General features: G+C 38.1%; 1 protein-coding gene across 1 annotated transcript in view; it reads right to left on the reverse strand.

Annotated features, from left to right (window-relative positions):
- LOC135213847 (ras GTPase-activating-like protein IQGAP1) overlaps positions 1 to 19,473 on the reverse strand; it is a 201,387-nt gene that overhangs the window by 82,000 nt on the left and 99,914 nt on the right. Inside the window, exons 10-11 of the mRNA XM_064247950.1 lie at positions 9,482 to 9,642; positions 8,787 to 8,921 (exon numbers count right to left, since the gene is read on the reverse strand). Coding sequence (XP_064104020.1) covers positions 8,787 to 8,921; positions 9,482 to 9,642 — 296 coding nt within the window. The remainder of the gene's footprint in view (positions 1 to 8,786; positions 8,922 to 9,481; positions 9,643 to 19,473) is intronic.

Consider the following 19,473-nt stretch of genomic DNA (forward strand, 5'->3'; position numbering starts at 1 on the left):
TTGCTATAGCCTAACCACCAACATACATTAAGATTCACTTTATGAAATAAACTGATAATAAAGGTAATAAAACCATTTATACCCAATATATTATTGGCATATCTTCATATCTAATTGCTTATTTGAGGAATAATTTGAAATCAATGAAACAAACTTTTATCTAGCCCTAAGCAATCCCAGCTGAGAAAATGTAAACATTGAATGATGGTTGACTCACAGCAACCTTCATCTTTCGGTAACCTTTTTGAAATTTCAATGGTAGTGTAATTACAGTAGTAATAACATTTAGGATAACATAATATTCATTTTCCATTAAAAGTTTCTCATACATATCACAAGATTGGTCACATGTGCCACCATCACAGGGATTCCAGTCTGGTTCTGGCGAGTCGACTTTGGCTTCGTCATTGATATCATACAAATCATTATGTACTTTTTAAATTATTTTATGACACTTTTTATTTTCATGTTCCCGCATGCATATACAGTGGTCCCCCGTGTTCGCAGGCAATGCATACCAGAGGCCCCCCCCACCTGTGAATACTTAGAACACCTATAAAAATGCTCTAAACCTCCTATTTTGTTAGTTAAAACTCAAAAAAAACCACTAAACTTTTTATACCTGGTCTTTTAAATAGTTTTATCATAAAAAGTGCATTTTATGACAAAATTGGTAAAAAGACTGGAATTTGTGATATTTCTCAAAGAAAAATACTGTGAATAGCCAAATCTTCCGCGAATAATGCAGGGAAATGTTCCCAAGAGAAATCCGTGAATGCGTGAGTCCGCGAATCCAGAGAACGCGAATACAAGAGGGGGGGGGTCGTCCCCCACCACTGTATAACAAAACACAGCGAACATCAGGTGAGGCAGCTATAACTGTTTCAAACAATTCAGTCATATGAACAATAATTTTTGTTTATTATTGTATTATTATTAGCGGTTGTTTGAGAATGGCGACAAAACCTAAACAAAACAACGGTTTCCCTTTACCGCGACCTTCTGTATGAAAAATATACAGACTCAGCTTTGTTAAACCCAACTTTGATTAATTACGAAAGGAATATATGTATCTCTGAATTAAGTTCCATTTAGCAACTAAAGACAGCGATGATATCGGTAAAACTCGATCACCTGAGACTGTCAACAAACCTACAATGCAAATGGCTCTCTCTCTATCTCTCTCATTGATTGTAATATTAATGATACTCCTCCATCCTCCACTACAAAATTCCGGTTTTTAGAATTCTGAATTTAGCGATTATTGTAAAGATGTACAGGCAGCCCGCGGTTAACGGCGCAATCGTTTAACGGCGAATCGGTTTTATGGCTGTCGTCAAACATATTCATTAAAAATTAAGGAATTTTAAGGTACTTTTATGGCACAGTTTTCGGTCAACAGCGTCGCTAGCGCCATTATATCTAACGAGTTCATACATTTGTAGAAATGCCGTTCAGACCATAAAGGTTATTAAAATATTAACAAATTTTATGGAGAGTTATTACATAGGTATTAGGGTAAAATATATCCCACTGATGCTGTTCTATGCCAAAAATATAGTTACATAAGTGCAAATTTAGCTATGGCTGTGTCGATTTATAAATGTTCATGCTTTTATGTTTAAAATGTGTATGAAAATGTATTACGTATATTTTTATTTCTGCACAGAAATATGATACAAAGGCAGATTTTGAAACTGCCCTTCACATTATCAAAGAGCATGTTTTATCATGTTCTTTCTTGTGAGCCGCTCTTCCGAAAATATAGTAAAATTAATTGCAATTTTAGTAATCGATGTGTTGATTTGATAAATGTTCATGCTTTTATGTTTAAAATGTGTATGAAAATGTATTACGTATAGGGTACTTTTATTTCTGCGTAAAAATATGATACAAAGGCAGCTTTTGAAACTGCCCTTCACGTTCTCAAATACGATGTTTTATCATGTTCGTTCTTGTAAGCCGCCGCCTGCCGCTCTTCCGAAAATATAGTTTAAAAGTGTGCAAATTTAGCGATCGATGTGTCGAATTTATAAATGTTCATGCTTTTAAGTTTAAAATGTGTATGAAAATATATTACGTATAGGGTATTTTCATTTTTGTACATAAATATGATACAGATTAAGCACCTTTTGTAAACTACCCTCCACGTTGTCAGAGGATGTTTTTTCATGTTCATTCTTGTCCGCCACTGTTCCAAAAAATGCATGATGTTATTTCATTAATTATGCATCTTTTCCATAAATCCTTTAAAAAGTTATACATTACCTCACTGTATCCAATAATCTTGTATGTATTCTCATATTATTGTATTATAAAATACTACAGCAAATCTAAGCCAGTATTCCGTGGAGTGGCCAATGCTTTGGTTTGAAATCAGCTGATGGCAAATACGAGATTGTTTTGCCATATTTAACGCAATTCTGAGCGAATTTTCTTGCTCCTAGTTAGCATAAACGAGTATCTAGATACTTGACTTATAAGAGACAAGGTTATTTTTCCTTATACGATGTGTTTTTAGGTGGAAATATGAATTGAATAGGTCTCATTGTGATTGTGAACTAATTTTTTTTTAACAGATTACGTTGGCGGCATGTTTATTGCGTAAAAAAATTATGTGATTCTGTTCGCAATTTTCCTTTATATCATCGTAATACGAACTTACATTATTCATCTTTTATCAGCGTGAAACCAACAGTAAAATGTGTTCTTTCAAGCACAGTAGTTTTGATTAAAATGATTTTATCTCAATTTTATCTACAATTATGTTTGATGGCATACTTTTACTGGAGTTTTATCCTTGTTGCCGATGCACAATAAGTCATTAGCAGCTTGAACAGTTTTCTCAGCTTCAGTTATAACTAATTTAAATTTAACAGTATACGTATTTCCCGATTGATCTTTGATCTATAGCGAATAAAGTTATTACATTAAGATATCGCAGTTCTATTCTACATAAGGTCATTTACAACAACTACGGTATATATGTTTATCCAATTCGGTTGTACTTAGAAAAAAATAAGTTGTTTCTCGTTCGTTTGTTCATGGCTGTAGTACATGTTTACACAACGAATATAATGTTAAAATCACACTTTCATCACAATCTTTTGCTGTTTTTGAACTTATGTAACTAGAAGATGGGATAAAGTTGGGCTAATGTAATTTGGTCTCTCATAGTCAGATTATTTTAAGATAAATTATCTAACTTGAACACTACAGCTACCTGTACACTGTATAAAACCTTATGTTATCTTTACATACTCTAGACAACCAAAGAATTAAAGTTAGGCTTTTTTCACTTTACAGTATTTATAATATGTACTGTACAGTAAAACCTATAGTGCTATACAGTAGGGCCTCGTTAATCACGGGGGATAGGGCCCAGAACCCCCCGTGATAAGTAAATACCCGTGTTATCCTGGTACCCCCCCTGAAAATTGCTTTAAACTGCCTACTTTAATAATTAACCCACCCAAGACCACTATTTCAATGTTTATAACTGCCTACTTTAGTTCAAGCACCAAATATTTCTTCAACTATCACCTTAAACTAAATTCAAGACAGTTTCAAAGTTATTCTTTCCTATCTTCAACTTCCCCTGCATCAGAACAGCAAACAAAATTATAATTACCTAACAATTCCTTTATTTTCATGATTTGGCTGCTGCACCAAACTAAAAGTACATAGTATATCTATTTCGTGAATGAAAATATTTATGATAAACATGATTTACTGTAATGATTACAGCACCCAACTATAATATTAATGTATAAACAGCAAAATACAGCAATAAAAATCTAGTTTTGTCTTTTGTTTACATTTAGAATCAGCTGATGTACGTTTATTACCGAAAGAATTATTTTGGAAAACAATTTAGTTGCTAAAAGAAACTAATTTATTAATGGAATAATTATTATTATTAAATTTATACATAATAGTTTATGATATTATGATACAGTCATTCATATTTCATTGAGAGAGAGAAGAGAGATGAGAGAGAGAGAGAGAGAGAGAGAGAGAGAGAGAGAGAGAGAGAGAGAGAGAGAGAGAGAGAGAGAGAGAGCAGCTTGTGACGAGAGTAACTTGAATAGCTTGAGATAGCAGCTTAGGACGAGAATAGCTTGAGAGAGCAGCTTGGGACTAGACTATCTTAGCTCTAGAATAACAATGAAATTTTTATTTTAAATATTTTATGATGATAAGAAATGAAACATGGATAGTGATAAGATATTCTCTTGTATACTGTTATAATATGTGATAATCATTGAGTCAACTATAAAAGTTGTATTGAAGCACAGTTTCGTAAATCAGAAAGAATAAAAAATATGGCAACATTTTTTATTCTTTCGGGGACCATCTGTTCTTTTCCTACGATAATAATAGATCAGTATTATAGTTTTTTTTCTGTAAGTGATGAGAGAGAGAGAGAGAGAGAGAGAGAGAGAGAGAGAGAGAGAGAGAGAGAGAGAGAGAGAGAGAGAGAGAGAGAGCAGCTTGTGACGAGAGTTACTTGAATAGCGTTGAGATAGCAGCTTATAGGACGAGAATAGCTTGAGAGTAGCAGCTGGGACTAGACTATCTTAGCTCTAGAATAACAATGAAATTTTTTATTTTAAAATATTATGATGATAAGAAATGAAACATGGATAGTGATAAGATATTCTCTTGTATACTGTTATAATATGTGATAATCATTGAGTCAACTATAAAAGTTGTATTGAAAGCACAGTTTCGTAAATCACAGAAAGAATAAAAAATATGGCAACAATTTTTTATTCTTTCGGGGACCATCTTGTTCTTTTATTACGATAATAAATAGATCAGTATTATAGTTTTTTTTCTGTAAGTGATTAGAGAGAGAGAGAGAGAGAGAGAGAAGAGAGAGAGAGAGAGAGGAGAGAGAGAGAGAGAGAGACGAGAGACAGAGGAGAGATTAGAGAGAGAGATTTTGCTATTTACATTCATAGTATTTGAAAATTTGTGAATGAGTTTTATTCTAAAAATGCATTTAGTCATGAAAAGAAGAAGAAATCAGTAATTAGCGAATCTTGCTCTAAGATAAAATTCGTGATTTCGTTAATTTTCCGGAATATACGTAGCATTTGGGCTTCACAAAAAAGTAAGTGAAGTGATTTATGACAGAGTTTAGAGGATACTTACGTAAAAATACATCGGTATTTTGTAGAACGGTGACGTCACGGTGTTCATATGTATTTTTTTTCGTGAATGAATATACATTTATGATAAAAAATAGTTACTGTACTGCTTAGAGTACCATACTGTAATATTAATGTAATCACATCAAAATAAAGTAATCATTGTTCATTGTATACTGTAAACATGTAAAGTGTATTTTTGTCTTTTGAAAAATGGATTCCCCAAGGAATTATTCCTTGAAGAGGCTTTTTATTATGAAGATATGCCAATAATATATAAGATTTGCATTTTATTATGAATATATGACAATAATATATAAGGTAAAAATGGTTTTATTACGTTTACGCTTTGTCGCCGATTGCAAACAACATACGATAATCTATGACAATTATCGTTTGTATGACTGCAGTGTTCAGAGAAGTTGATAACGTTATACCAAAACAATAATGAAGTTCAAATTGAAAATTTATGTTCTAAATGTTATTACTACTGTAATTAAACTACTACTATTAACATTTCTAAAAGGTTAAGAATGACAAAGGTGCTGTGAAGTGTAACTCAATGTTTACATTTCTGCTGGCCGTCAACTACAAGTTGATGTCAATGACTTGGGGAATTATTCCTATGAATAGGCTATATATTATGAAGATATGCCACTAATATATAAGGTGAGAATGGTTTTATTACCTTTATTGTCAGTTAATATCATAATGTGAATCTGTTCATGCATTTGTTGGTTATCGGAACCGGACGAGGCTTAGCCTACCACCGACAAGCCCGGATGCTGTGATTCATACCAGCAATATATAGACTGAGAAGTGGTCCAAGGAAAAACCCGTGATTAACTGAATCCGTGATTGCTGATCCGTGAATAAGCGAGGCCCCACTGTACTGCATAAATATAATTTTACTTATTGCGCCACTGCGGGATTACAGTGCCGTCTGACTGGTCTAGGGCGCTGTTAACTGGTCTAGAAATTTGAAAGAAGGTGTGCAGCGGCCGCAGGCTTTAAAATCGCTTAGCGTCGGCGGCCAGGAACGGAACCCCTGCCGCTAACCGAGGGGCACCTGTATTGGCATAAACAACCAAATTGAGAAACAGCTGATTACCGACGTCATTTACTGTAACTATTGAGCATTTATTAAGAGCTCCGATACAATTCTTAAAACCATTTTGTTCATCTCTCATGCAATGGAGATCTCAAGAAACAATACGTACTAGAAAATTAAAGCTGCAGGTTATAGCTGAGGGAGAATAAAATGAATAACGGCCAGGCCACAGTGATGTTCGGAACTGGAGAAATCACACCTACTTAATGCTTATACAATGAAGTACAGTAATATGTGCACGTTTTCAACCAAACTTCGTTAATTTATGACAAAAGGTATCTCGGAATTATATATTTTCTAACAAATAATGGTAATGAAGATATCGATAATACTCAATTCAGCCGAGATTTTGAGAATGTAAACAATATCAAATGCAAATGATGTACATGACGATGTTTATATGTTTATATTTTGTAATATACGTACTGGATACAACAAGTAAGACCACCTTTTATTTAAGTCATCGTTATTATTAATACAGTTGTACTGCTTAATTTCTGCAAATAATCCCTTTCCAACAAAAACATTTCTGTTTTGTAATTTAGAAGTTGTCCTATACTACAGATATGACATAAATTCATGAAAATTTGCCATTATTTTGGCACTTGTCTTATTTAAGGTCGTCTTATACAGGGATATATATGGTATGTAAAAAAAAAAAAAATTATTGAGCCAGTACAAAAAAAAAAAAAAAAAAAAAAAGGGGGGGGGATCTTACTTGAGCCAGTGTTCGGAGTTCTGAGTAGGACGATACACAGGAGAGGAGAGGAAAGGCAGGCTTCTGCTTCATGCTGACTTACCAGCTGGGCTGGGATGATTATTCGCCCATTTCTTTCACTTACACTCTATTTGCCCAAATCACTTCTTTTTGTTACGGTCAAATATCTATCTAGTGACAATTGCTTTTTACAATTTTTTACCACTGTAAAAGTAACTCAGCTACATAATAAACACATGGCCCCGCATTCAGCTTCTGCGTGCCTTCAATTAACTTTAAATGACTTCCTTGTAAAAAGTTATTTTATATATCTTTCCTTTTCTTGCATTCTTTACTTATTATATACTTTTTGTTTGCAGAATCCTCAGGTTAATTTTAAATTCTGCCATTAGCCAACAGTAAGTTGATGTATTGTGACTTAATGAATCTCTCTCTCTCTCTCTTCCTTAGATAAAATTGATTTTGTTATTGAACCATTTTGGTTTCCTCAAAGGGTTCCCATCTCTCCTCCCCCTATACCTCAGCCAGCTGTGTGTCATTTTCACCAACCAGTTCATAAATTGTACAAGGAAACAAAATTTTTAGAAAATTTTACTTCATATAACATACTGTTTTATTACTTTACATGGACTCTTAATTTAACTTTTGAACATATAAATAATAGAAAAAAAAATGTGAAAAGGAGGACTTTTTGGGTTGGCTGGAACAAATTATTGAAGTATGAGGTACTACTGTACTATCATATGAAAATTTTGTAATTCCAGTTATATTATCATCATCATTACATATTACTAATAAATTCCTTAATCCTTACACTCATTACAAGACAAACTAACTGAACATACTACTTCACCTCTGCAAAATGTACACTTAGTGTGCAAATCATACTTTGCAGAAGTTAGTCTAGTACTGCAGCACAGGCTGCAATAGTGAAGATGCTTTGAACTTGTGTCAGACACATGTACTTATTGTAAACTAACAAGTCCAAATGCACAGTCTTGGTTGTGAATCGTCACAAACAGGCAAAAAGTCGTTACAAGAAATCAATCTATATCTAAATCACCGAATGACAACCGAAATACTTAACCAATTTCAAAACAATCCATCAAAGTCAATGACAATAATATTTCAAAAGCCGCTGCTGCTCACAACTGTCGTCATAAGCCGACAGAATCAAGTTTGTTTCTTTGCTCAGTTGTTCCTCTTTCCCAAAAGTGGACAGGGCTAGTTACCTACACTAAAAACTAAAGAATTGCTACCATGAATTTAAAATTTTTTTACCTTCCAATACTAGAAACTTTGAGCTGTAATTACTTGGTAAGTTACATATACAAAATTAAGTCTGACAACTGGGTAGGAAGAGACCAAATGGAATATCTGGAAAGTAATGACCAAAAACACAATACCTGGGGCCAAAGAGACATTATAAAAAATACTAGATACCATTGCCTAAGATTACTAGGAAGGCCCAGAGTATGCATTATCCTTTACTGGACAAATTAACTTAAATTAGTTTGGAGTACTGAACAGAACCCTTGAGTATAATAAACTGCAGGGAAAAAATGCAGTGACATTGTAAACTTCCTAATTTATCTGTGCTTGAAAACATGAAAAAAATGATTGAGACAGTTATTTGAGTAAAATCTTTACCAATGGCTCTTTTTTCATTTTTCATCCATTCAAACCAGTCTCTTCTTAGGTAGCTGTCCAATCTCTTTATTTTTACCTTACTTCCACATAACCTCTAAATGAAGAACAAATGCTAAATATATTCATATAATAATACTAATCATGATCATACCTGAATGTGAGCATGGGGATGAGACAAATATTGCCACACTTCAGCAGGATTGTGAGTGTCTATGGCAGCACTGATGCTGGCTATAGCAGAAAGCAACTTTACACCACCCTCAACTTCTTCCAAGGTTAAATTACACTGAAAATTTGTTAAATGAAGTAATTATTCAAATATACAGTAATTATTCCTGTGCTTCAAAGTGATGCCCTAATTCCGGTTTGTTTAAGAAAATTTCACACCTTCCAGTACTGAAGGCATATAATGAAATCAAATATTTTTTCTACTCTTTAAATCTTCAGTTAAAAACCTTATGGACAGAGTCAACAGACTATAAATTAGTATACCGAAGAGTGTTTCAAAGGGAAATAAGCCTGCAGAGAGAGAGAAATTATACAAAAAGGTGATATATAATTATGAGGGAACAGAAAATAAAACTGACATGCATGAATTCAGATGTTAAAAAAACAAGAATTAATTTTCTCTTTGCTTATTATCCTAATATAATAGAACACAAAAAATAATATTGTTTTAAATTGCAATTTCATATAGGTATCATGAATGCCCACAATACAGTAGTCCTTCTCCTGCTTAACAATCCCTTTTTGCATATAACAAAAGAAAAGTCAACATATGACAGAATACTATATACGTCACTAACTCATCCACACTAATAAAACCACTAATAGGGTGCTACTTACATCTGCATAACTGCGGTTTGCTGCCATTTCTTCATGGTAAAGAGGAGCTGCAAAGTCCATTATAGGTGGAAGCCTGGAGCCTAGTTCCCTAAGAGCAGCCAAAGTTTCACTTGGACTTCCACATTCTAAGGATTTATTCAGATTCTCTAGACAGCGTTTCACTGTAATAATAAAAACAGCTTCTATGAGCACGACAAAAGTATACAATTGCTTGAACATTCTGAAAAATTGACAAATACAATTAGAACTGCATCATAATCATACTGTGCTCCCAATTTCTATGGTGGTGGTAGTGTGAGAGGCTCTTGGATCCTTGACCATCAGAGCCCACAGAACATGATACCACATTGCGTGCAGCCAAGAAGAAGCCACCCGAGTCATTCTGGGACAAGGAGTGATCAACACTTGGTGATTCAAGCTGAATGGCAGTGGCATAACTGTCCAAACAATCCCATGGTAACAAGGGAACAAAACACTGGGAACTTATTAACCACATGCTTGATAAGTTGATTACCATTATTCCACAGAATTGAACAGCCTCCCTGCTGGAATGTATCTAGCTGGCAGCCAACCAGTGGTGATGAGCCTACTTATTCATCTGACACACCAACTACCAAATAACCCACCACTCAATAATTGAATGCTTGCATGCCATCAGGAATTCCCATTTATCAAAGATGTCAATGTGCAGATTAAGGTAGTTTCCTGATCACAAACCCAAAGTGTCAAGGTCCTCCACTTGTGTGCCCTACGCCTACTTCAGTATGTCAGAGAGCAGATGCATCTCCACAGGTGGAGAGTTTAGAACTCCAGGGCAGACAGATGATAAAGCAAAGGAGTACCTGGGACAGAAAGAACTTCGGGGGTTTCTCCTACTCCTACAGGAATGCCAGTGGTTATGGGAGGGTAACCAGGGTTGACTTTCCAATGAGAACAGCAATGGACCTGTTAGCCAAAGTTATATGGCTGAAGAGCACAAAAGGATACCAAGAATGCACACACTCCTAACTCCATGACTTACTGTTTATCAACCGCTTGGACTAAGACCAGCTCTCCAACCAGTCAGTATTGTCTGCAGAAGCAAACTGCAGTTCCGAATGGAATTTGTCGGTCTATGGTTACTTTGTTCCAAAATTTTCATGAAGTTAATATAGCTAGACAAGAGGTGAATAATCCTCACCAGCCTGACTGGGTAAAAAAAAAAAAAAAAAAAAAAAAAAAAAAAAAAAAAAAAAAAAAAAAAAAAAAAAAAAAAAAAAAAAAAAACATACATTCTTTTTTAAAAATTTCAAGTACTTACCACAGCATGCTGAAAGTGAATATTTCTGCTAGTGGTAAATGGGGAAGTGAGCTGCCTGTTGAATTTTTGCATACTTATTGCACAGCACAAGTGTTCTTTCCACTAAATTTTGTCCTTTATATCGCAAAATTACTATGACAGCTAACACCATATTGGAAAAATATATGAACTAAAAATACCAATTATTTCCCTAAGTCAATTTGTCGACGAATATATACAAAATCTTTGGTAGTTTCCCTGCCCTCCTTTCTACAATGGGGCCATTAGGTATGGCAACCACATTTACCGTATATTTCTGCATATAAGGACCTTTAAATCCTAACATTCATCCCTAAAAATTGGGGGTCATCTTATACTACAATTCTAAAAATAAAACCTTGAATTCTACTATGTGGATCAGTACGCTAGCTTCGGTCTTGGTGCTATAGCCTAACCACCAACATACAAGAAGATTCACTTTATGAAATAAACTGATAATAAAGGTAATAAAAACCATGTTTACCTTATATATTATTGGCATATCTTCATAACAAATAGCCTATTTGAGGAATAATTCCAAATCAAGGAACAAACTTTTATCTATACGATCTCGGCTGAGAAAATGTAAACATCGAGTTCTGGTTGCGCTCACCGCAACCTTTACCTTTCGGTAACCTTTTAGAAATTTCAATGGTACAGTGGTCCCCCTGTATTCATGGGGGATGCATAGTTAGAACCCACGAATACAGTGGTACCTCGAGATACGAAATTAATCCGTTCCGAGGCGGCCTTCGTATAATGAGTTTTTCGTATCTTGGAACACATTTTACATGTAAAATGGCTAATCCATTCCAAGCCCTCCAAAAACACCCCAGTAAATTATATTTCCAGGCCTAAAACACATGTTCTAGGGTTACGGCGCCGATCCGACGGAAGAAATATGACTCCAAAAAGGCAATATTCAACTGCATGTAATGTTCAACCCCATTTTTACTGCATATATTAGGACTTTAGCATATGTCCCTTAGCAATAAGCCTAGCCTATGTTAGCGGTTGCTACTGTAGCCTAGTCTATGATTCTGACATCTAAACCTAAGAGCTAAAAGCTTAGAATATGCCAATAAAATGTATAAATAATCAGTATGTACTCATTTCAAATAATTATTAATTAATCATTAACTATAATACACAAACAAACAAAAAACAAACCTTCCAATTGATTGTTTACATTCAGCTCTTACCCGTCTTACGAGTATCGAACGAACGCCAAGCAATCATTTTTCCTAGCACACAGTAAGCCATAAATTGTCGTTAGTATCTCTCTTTAACTAATGAAACTACCAAACAGTATAATAACCATTCATTTCTATTCTTTATTCTATCTTTACCTAATGGAGATACCGAGTTACTGACAGCTATAATGAAACATACGTATACGTAACGTAATAATAAAAGAGAAGAAGAATTCTAAAAAATACATATTTGTTGGCAGTCTGATTTATTTTATATTTTATGATATCTAATTCACAAATTTTTTATTAAATGTATTGCATGTACTCATTTCAAATAATTATTAAGTAACCATTAACTATAATAAACAAACAAAAAAGCTTCCAAACGTCTGTTTACATCCAGCACTTACGAGTATCGAACGATCGCCAAGCAATCAATTTACATAGTAAGCCATAAATTTTCATTCTCTCTCTTCAACTACTGAAACTACCAAAAAGTATAATAACCATTCATTTCTATTCTTTATTCTATCTTTACCTAATGTTTTTTTTTAGTCAATGTATTGCATGAATAAGTTTTTCAATTTACAGCATCCTTTTACCAATAGAATACTTAAAGCACAAGGGGTAGATGCTGACCAATAGGAGAGCAGGACCTTATGGGGTGACTAGCATCAGGAACCAATGGGAGAGCGGGAGGATGGTGGCGAGTTTACTCAGTTGGCGGCGCGGGAGTTTTAAAATTGTTCTCGGTGGTCTGGGCAAATCTCGGGACTTTACAGCAACAACCCTTCATATCTTGAAAACTTTTCGTATGTAGAGCAGTACAATTTTTCGCATTGGCTTTCGTATCTCGAGTTTTTCGTAAGTAGAGCCTTTCGTATCTCAAGGTACTACTGTAGTTGGAACCCCTATAAAAATGCTTAAAACCTCTTATTTTGGTAGCTAAAAGTCAAGAAAAACCCACTAACAAATTTTATACCTTTTTTTTTTTTAGTTTTATCACAAAAAGTGCAATTTCTGATAAAAAAGATAAAAAAACCAGGAATTTGTGGATATTTCTCATAGAAAAATACCGTGAATAATGCGGGGAAACGTTCCAGAGAAATCTGCGAATGAGAGTCAGCGAATCCAGAGAACATGAATACGGGGGGTCCACTGTAGTGTAATTACGGTAGTAATAACATTTAGGATAACATAATATTAATTTTTCATTAAGATTCTCACAGATATCACAAGATTGATCACATTTGCCACAATCTTAGGGATTCCAGTTTGGTTCAGGCGAGTTGACTTCGGCTTCGTCGTCGATATCACACACACCATCTTCAGTACCATCCATGGCATTTTTAAAATGATTTTACAACTATTTTCACGTTCCCCTGTACTTTTATAACAAAACGCAGCGAACATCAAGTGGGGCAGCACGCAAAGCTGTTTGTAACTGTTTCAAACAATTCAGTCATATGAACAATACTTGTGTACAATAATTATCATTCATTACTGTAGTTTTTATTAGCGGTTGTTTGAGATTGGCCATGAAATGTGAACAAAACAATGGTTGCCCTTTTAGGCAACGTATGTATGAAAAACAGGATATAGAATCGGCCACGAATTCCGGGACAAATTCGAAGGACACCGACTTCCAACCCCTGGTGTGCTTCACCTCATAACTCAGACCGTGAAGCTCTCCTACCCTTTGGAAGATGCCAAAGCCAAAAGGAAAACTGTCTTGAGCGTCAGGTTCCTCAGATGACCGACGCAAGGGCTCATATGGACTCTTAGTCAAGCTCTTAAGCACCAAGGAAACATCCCACGTTGGAGGCTTGAGCTCTCTAGGAGACGTCGACTGCTCAAACCCCATAACTACCAGGGAAAGTTCCCATGAAGAGGAAATGTCGATACCCTTCAGGCGTAACGCCAAACTCAGTGCCGCCCTGTAGCCTCTAATAGCAGACACGGACAAATCTGAGGAAGGTTAAAAAGTCTGCTATTCGCTGAACAGGCCGCGAGTGGAGAAAAACCCCATTTACGACACCAATCGCAGTAGATCGCCCATTTGCCTTGGTAAACTGCAGAGGTTGACTTCCTATGACAGCTGGACATGTGCCAAGCTGATTTCTGAGAAAAGCCTCTCTCTCAGAGGAGATAGTTGATAGCCTCCAACCGTGAAGAGGCAGGGATTCTACTGACTGGTGGAACCTTTCTGCATGGGGCTGACACAGATGCCGCCAAGGGGGAATCTCCCTCGGAGTCTCCGACAACGATGACGGCATTCCGCCAAAGGCCACACATGGGTTACCAAAGTCATTCTGAGACCCTGTGAACCCAACAGCCTGTTCAGAACCTGATGGATCAAACAAAAAGGAGGGAAGGCATACACCTCCAGGTTGTCCCAGGGATGTTGTGTGGCAGTAAAGAAACACAGACTTGGTTTTTTCTTCTTTACTTAAAAAAATGATATATATATAATGGATACAGACACACAACGATCCTTTGGTGGAGAGGTAATAATCTCCTATAGGGCTTGACTTCAACTAACCACACATACTCCCCACTCTCCAAGAGAACATCTTAAATAATCATTGACAATCAACAACAAGTAATATACAAACTCAACTAGTCATAAACGGTCATTTACACCTCTTCCTTAATAACCCACAACAACAGAAATACCTTTATACATAAACTGTCCAATTAAACCCAAACAGTAATTAACAGTTTCAAACAATAATTATACACTCCCCCCTGAATTACATTTACATATATTACAAACTCTAGCTCTTCTAACTCTTGTTGAATGTCTTGGAATCGCGTTGCACTCAGCAACAGTGCCTGAATCTTCCTCTTCCCCCTCATCTTCATGAACAGGAAGCTGTATAAGAAGCTCCTCATCCTCAGCATCAGTAGTTTCCTCACTCAATATCAATCCTTGTGAAGAACACGAACGAAGATCTCTAACATGGCGTGGAACTCCATTGACTTCAACAGCTTGTTCTGACAAAACTCTTCGTCAACCTTGCCTCTTTCAAATTGCGTATTGCATCGCATGTTGGATGGTTTTACCCACACCTCATCACCTGCTTTGTAGGGGCCACTCACTGCCACTTTGTTCATTGAGGATGGATCCACTCCTCGGACCCTCACAGGGTAAGAATACAGCATACTGACAGGGGCAGTCGTTAGAGTCGCAGTCCATCATTGAGGGCCATCAAAATGAATACAGATATAGAGCCACTGCAATGCTGCAGCCTTTCCTTGCAGCAATGACTTTAACAGTTCGATGGCATCTCTCAGCTATACCATTTCCTGATGGAACATAAGCACATCTAAAATTAAGATGCACGCACCACTTTTTTGCAAAGTCAGCAAATAGTTTGCTGCGAAAAGCAGGGTCATTGTCAGTTAACAGTTCCTCCGGCGCTCCTCGTTCATAGAACACTGTCTCAAGTTGCCCGATGATACTCTCACTGGTCTGAAAATGGAGCCGACGCCAGATGGCAAATCGAGATGGTCCACAATCAATGAGAGTAAGATACGGCCGTCCATCATAGTGAGTAATATCCATGCCAACTCTCTGCCACACACTATCCACTTCCAGACTACCCTTCTGCCACTTCACTGGGGCCGGGTCTATTGACTGGCATGCCTCACAGCATTTGACAACAGCCTGTACTTGCCGCCTGGTAACTCCTGGATGGACTTTCTTCACAAAATAGAGAGTTCTTCTCACACCTGGGTGACCAGCAGCATGATGGAATCTCCTTAATTCCATCACTAATGGCAGGGACAACAGAAGCACACACAAGTTTTGCATCTTGGTGACATGAACCAAGGTCCCTCAGCCAGCGCTGAGGTACACGTGTCAAACGTCAGCTTTATTATTGGCAGAAGAACACAAGTAATAGACAGCTGGAGGTCACACTCTTCTATCAATGACAAGACTATTCCTAGTCTTCTTCTGATGAGCATTTCACTTGCGGCCTTAGTCTTCAATCTGCTTTTTCCTAAAAGTCCATCTGAAATCCATCTATGCACAGTAGATGAGTCAGTCATTAATTCCACCTTTTGTATCTTCCAAGCCAGTGCAAGATTCAATCCTTTAATGACTGCATCTAGCTCAGCCATATTGATGTGGCAAGAGTCATCTTTCCGCAGCCAGCTGGCATCTTCCACAATGGAACCATTTACTTCCACTGCAACACCAAGCGCAAGAGAACAAGCATCCACCCAGATCTTGAATTTGTCACCGGTGACATTCCACTGTCTTCTCACAGGGTCATCCTTCTTAACCTTCTCCAGAAGTTCCTGCAAACATATTTTGATGTAATCATCATTAATGACGTCGTCCCATCCTTCAGTGACTTTATTGACTCTTCTCTTGATGAATGCTACCGCCACTCGCAGCCATCCACAAACAGGGTAATGGCCTAACAGTCTACCACAGTATGAGAACACTGCTCGCCGAGTCAATTGTCTTGGTGCATCGCCCAGGTCATTGTCCCTTTTCCAAAAAAAGACTCCTGCTCCCCCCAAACTCTCAGGCCCAATGCTCGAGCCCCTTCAGCAAGTCTTTGGTGTGGCTTACTTACTAGCCCAAAATTTCTAAGATGCTCCTCTACACGGCTGGCCTTAACAACATCTTCATTCACCAAGATGTCATCAATTACAATTGGGTCCTGAAGGAGAACACAGTTTAAAACAGATTTCATTACCATCGGAGCAATATTCAAGCCAAACCCCAGTCGAGTCAGGCAATACCTCTGGCCTTTGAAATATACAGTCTGGTATGGCCACAGAGACTCATGGATTCTTATTTGCAGGTAAGCTTTAGCCAAGTCTACTACAGATACATTCACTCCTTGCCTGCGCCACTCACGTAGTTTGTCTGAGCACACATCCGAGTCTGCTGTAAATGCATCGATGTACGTATTCAGTTCTCTGAAGTCCAGTACAGGCCGCACCTTCTTTTTATTTTGCTGTACAACAGCCATGAGGGGAATAAGCCCCTTAGCTGGTCCATATTTATTCTCATCATAAGGAAGCAGCCAGCCATCATTCACCATGTTTGTAGCTCTGATTCATACAGGTCCTTTGCCTCCTGAGGTACAGAATATGCCTTTACTCCATTCTCCAGGACGCCAGGTTCCTTGCCCTCAGACCATTTCCATGTAGCTGTCCAACATTTAATCACAGGATCATAAATTGCACTAAAATCACGCTCATCCACCCCCACCTTCACATCAGCAGCTGCAGAAAAAAGTGTCTTCCATTCCAAAACGTACACCACCCTGGGTATCGACAGTGACTCCTCCTAGAGCCCTCACACCATCCATGCCGAGAAGAAATTTAAAACCGAGGGGCATTAGAGTAGTTACACATACAGAAATGCTGGCAGTAGCTCCGTTACTGAGCTGCAAGTGCACGACGCCCATTCCTTCACACACCCATTCTTGCCCACTCACAGTTATCATGCTAACTGCGCACTTGTTCCATGCCTTACAGCATGAGACATGAGCGATGCTTTGAGAACACCCAGTGTCTACTAACACGCAACACTGAAGACCCTCTACACTCAAAACAGTACTTGGCAGCACCTTACTCAGTGGGTTTGGGGAGAGGAGGCTGGCGCTGATGCCTCCTCTCCTTGCTCGTTTCCCGGACAAGCTGACGCAATGTGCCCCATTCCACCACACCGATAGCATTTTACCCTTCTCCGAAATCGACCATTTACTCGGTTGCGAGCAAGACAGTCCCTGGCAAAGTGATTTGGTCCAAGGCATACATGACATTTCTGAACTGTTGGTTCTACTGGCACAGAACCCAAGCTTCCTGTGGCGCCAAAACATGTTTCCACTGAAACAGAAGGAAGGTCATCTTTCAGAACCGCCCGTGCCCGAGCCAAAATCTGTTCCAGATCGAGGGCCTCCATGCGAGACCCAGCTCTCAACAGCTGACGAATTCTCTCTGGAAGTCCAGCTACAAAAGCACATGCAAGAGCTTTTTCAGAAATTCCTCCAAACAGGGATCCGAGCCGACGTAGATCAGCTAAGTAGACATCCGGTGCCTCTCCACTGTGCAACTTCCTACTGACAAACTGTTCATAGGCTACATAGGGATCAACAGCAAACGCAGCTAACAATGCTTCTTTCACCTTGTCAACCTTCTTCCTATCTGCTGTGGGTAACTGTAAGTACACTGCAAAGGCACCACCTGTAAGCCGCAGAGGAATCACACTGGCCACATCATCAACTTTCCGAAGCTTGCAAACCAGCTCCAACTTCTCCAGCCACTCCATAACAGATTGTGCGTTTCTGCCATCATACTCAGGGATCAGTTTCAAGTCGAAGTTACTCTCCATACTGCCTAGATAGCTTGTGGCAGTAAAGAAACACAGACTTGGTTTTTTCTTCTTTACTTAAAAAAATGATATATATATAATGGATACACACACACAACGATCCTTTGGTGGAGAGGTAATAATCTCCTATAGGGCTTGACTTCAACTAACCACACATACTCCCCACTCTCCAAGAGAACATCTTAAATAATCATTGACAATCAACAACAAGTAATATACAAACTCAACTAGTCACAAACGGTCATTTACACCTCTTCCTTAATAACCCACAACAACAGAAATACCTTTATACATAAACTGTCCAATTAAACCCAAACAGTAATTAACAGTTTCAAACAATAATTATACATGTTGGAATGCATCTTCTGCCAATACTAAGGGATCTGGGACCACTGAACAGAACACCTCCAGCTTCCTGGTGTAGCGTGTCATGAAAAGGTCCAGCATGGGTCTCCCCCAAATCTGGAAAAGCTTGTCTGCCACCACTTGATGAAGGGACCACTCTGTGCCTAGGATCTGATCCCAGTGACTGAGTTTGTCTCTGACCACGTTCCGTTTGCCTGGGATATACCTGGCTGAGAGCTCTACCGAATTGCTGATTGCCCACTGGTGAAGCTCGATGGTCAAGGCATGAAGTTGCTGAGAAACCAGGCCTCCCTGTTTGTTCACATAGGCTACCACCGTGGTGTTGTCCGACATGAGAACCACAGAGTGACCCTCTACCATCCCCCGAAACTCCTTCAGACCCAGGAAAGCCGCCTTCAACTCCAAAACGTTGATATGCTGCTGCTTGTCCTCCAAACCCCAAACGCCTGAAGCGATGAGGCCGCCTAAGTGCGCGCCCCAACCTGCGAGGAAGGTGTCCGAGAACAGAAGGAAGTCCGGAGGGAGAGAACGCAGATTCTGGTCGTCCAACCACCAACGAAGGTCTTCTCTCACTTCCAAAGACAGTGGGACCATAAACGGGAAAGTCCCCCGCCAGAGACCAGAATTCCCTCAGTCTCCATTGCAGAGACCGAAGAGGAAGACGCCCATGAGGGACCAGCTTCTCCAGGGAAGATAGCACTCCCATGAGAACCTGCCACTGATGAGCCAACTGATGCAACTTTGATAACTAGTT

This window comes from Macrobrachium nipponense, chromosome 43 (genome assembly GCF_015104395.2).
Source record: "Macrobrachium nipponense isolate FS-2020 chromosome 43, ASM1510439v2, whole genome shotgun sequence".
NCBI lineage: Eukaryota > Metazoa > Arthropoda > Malacostraca > Decapoda > Palaemonidae > Macrobrachium > Macrobrachium nipponense.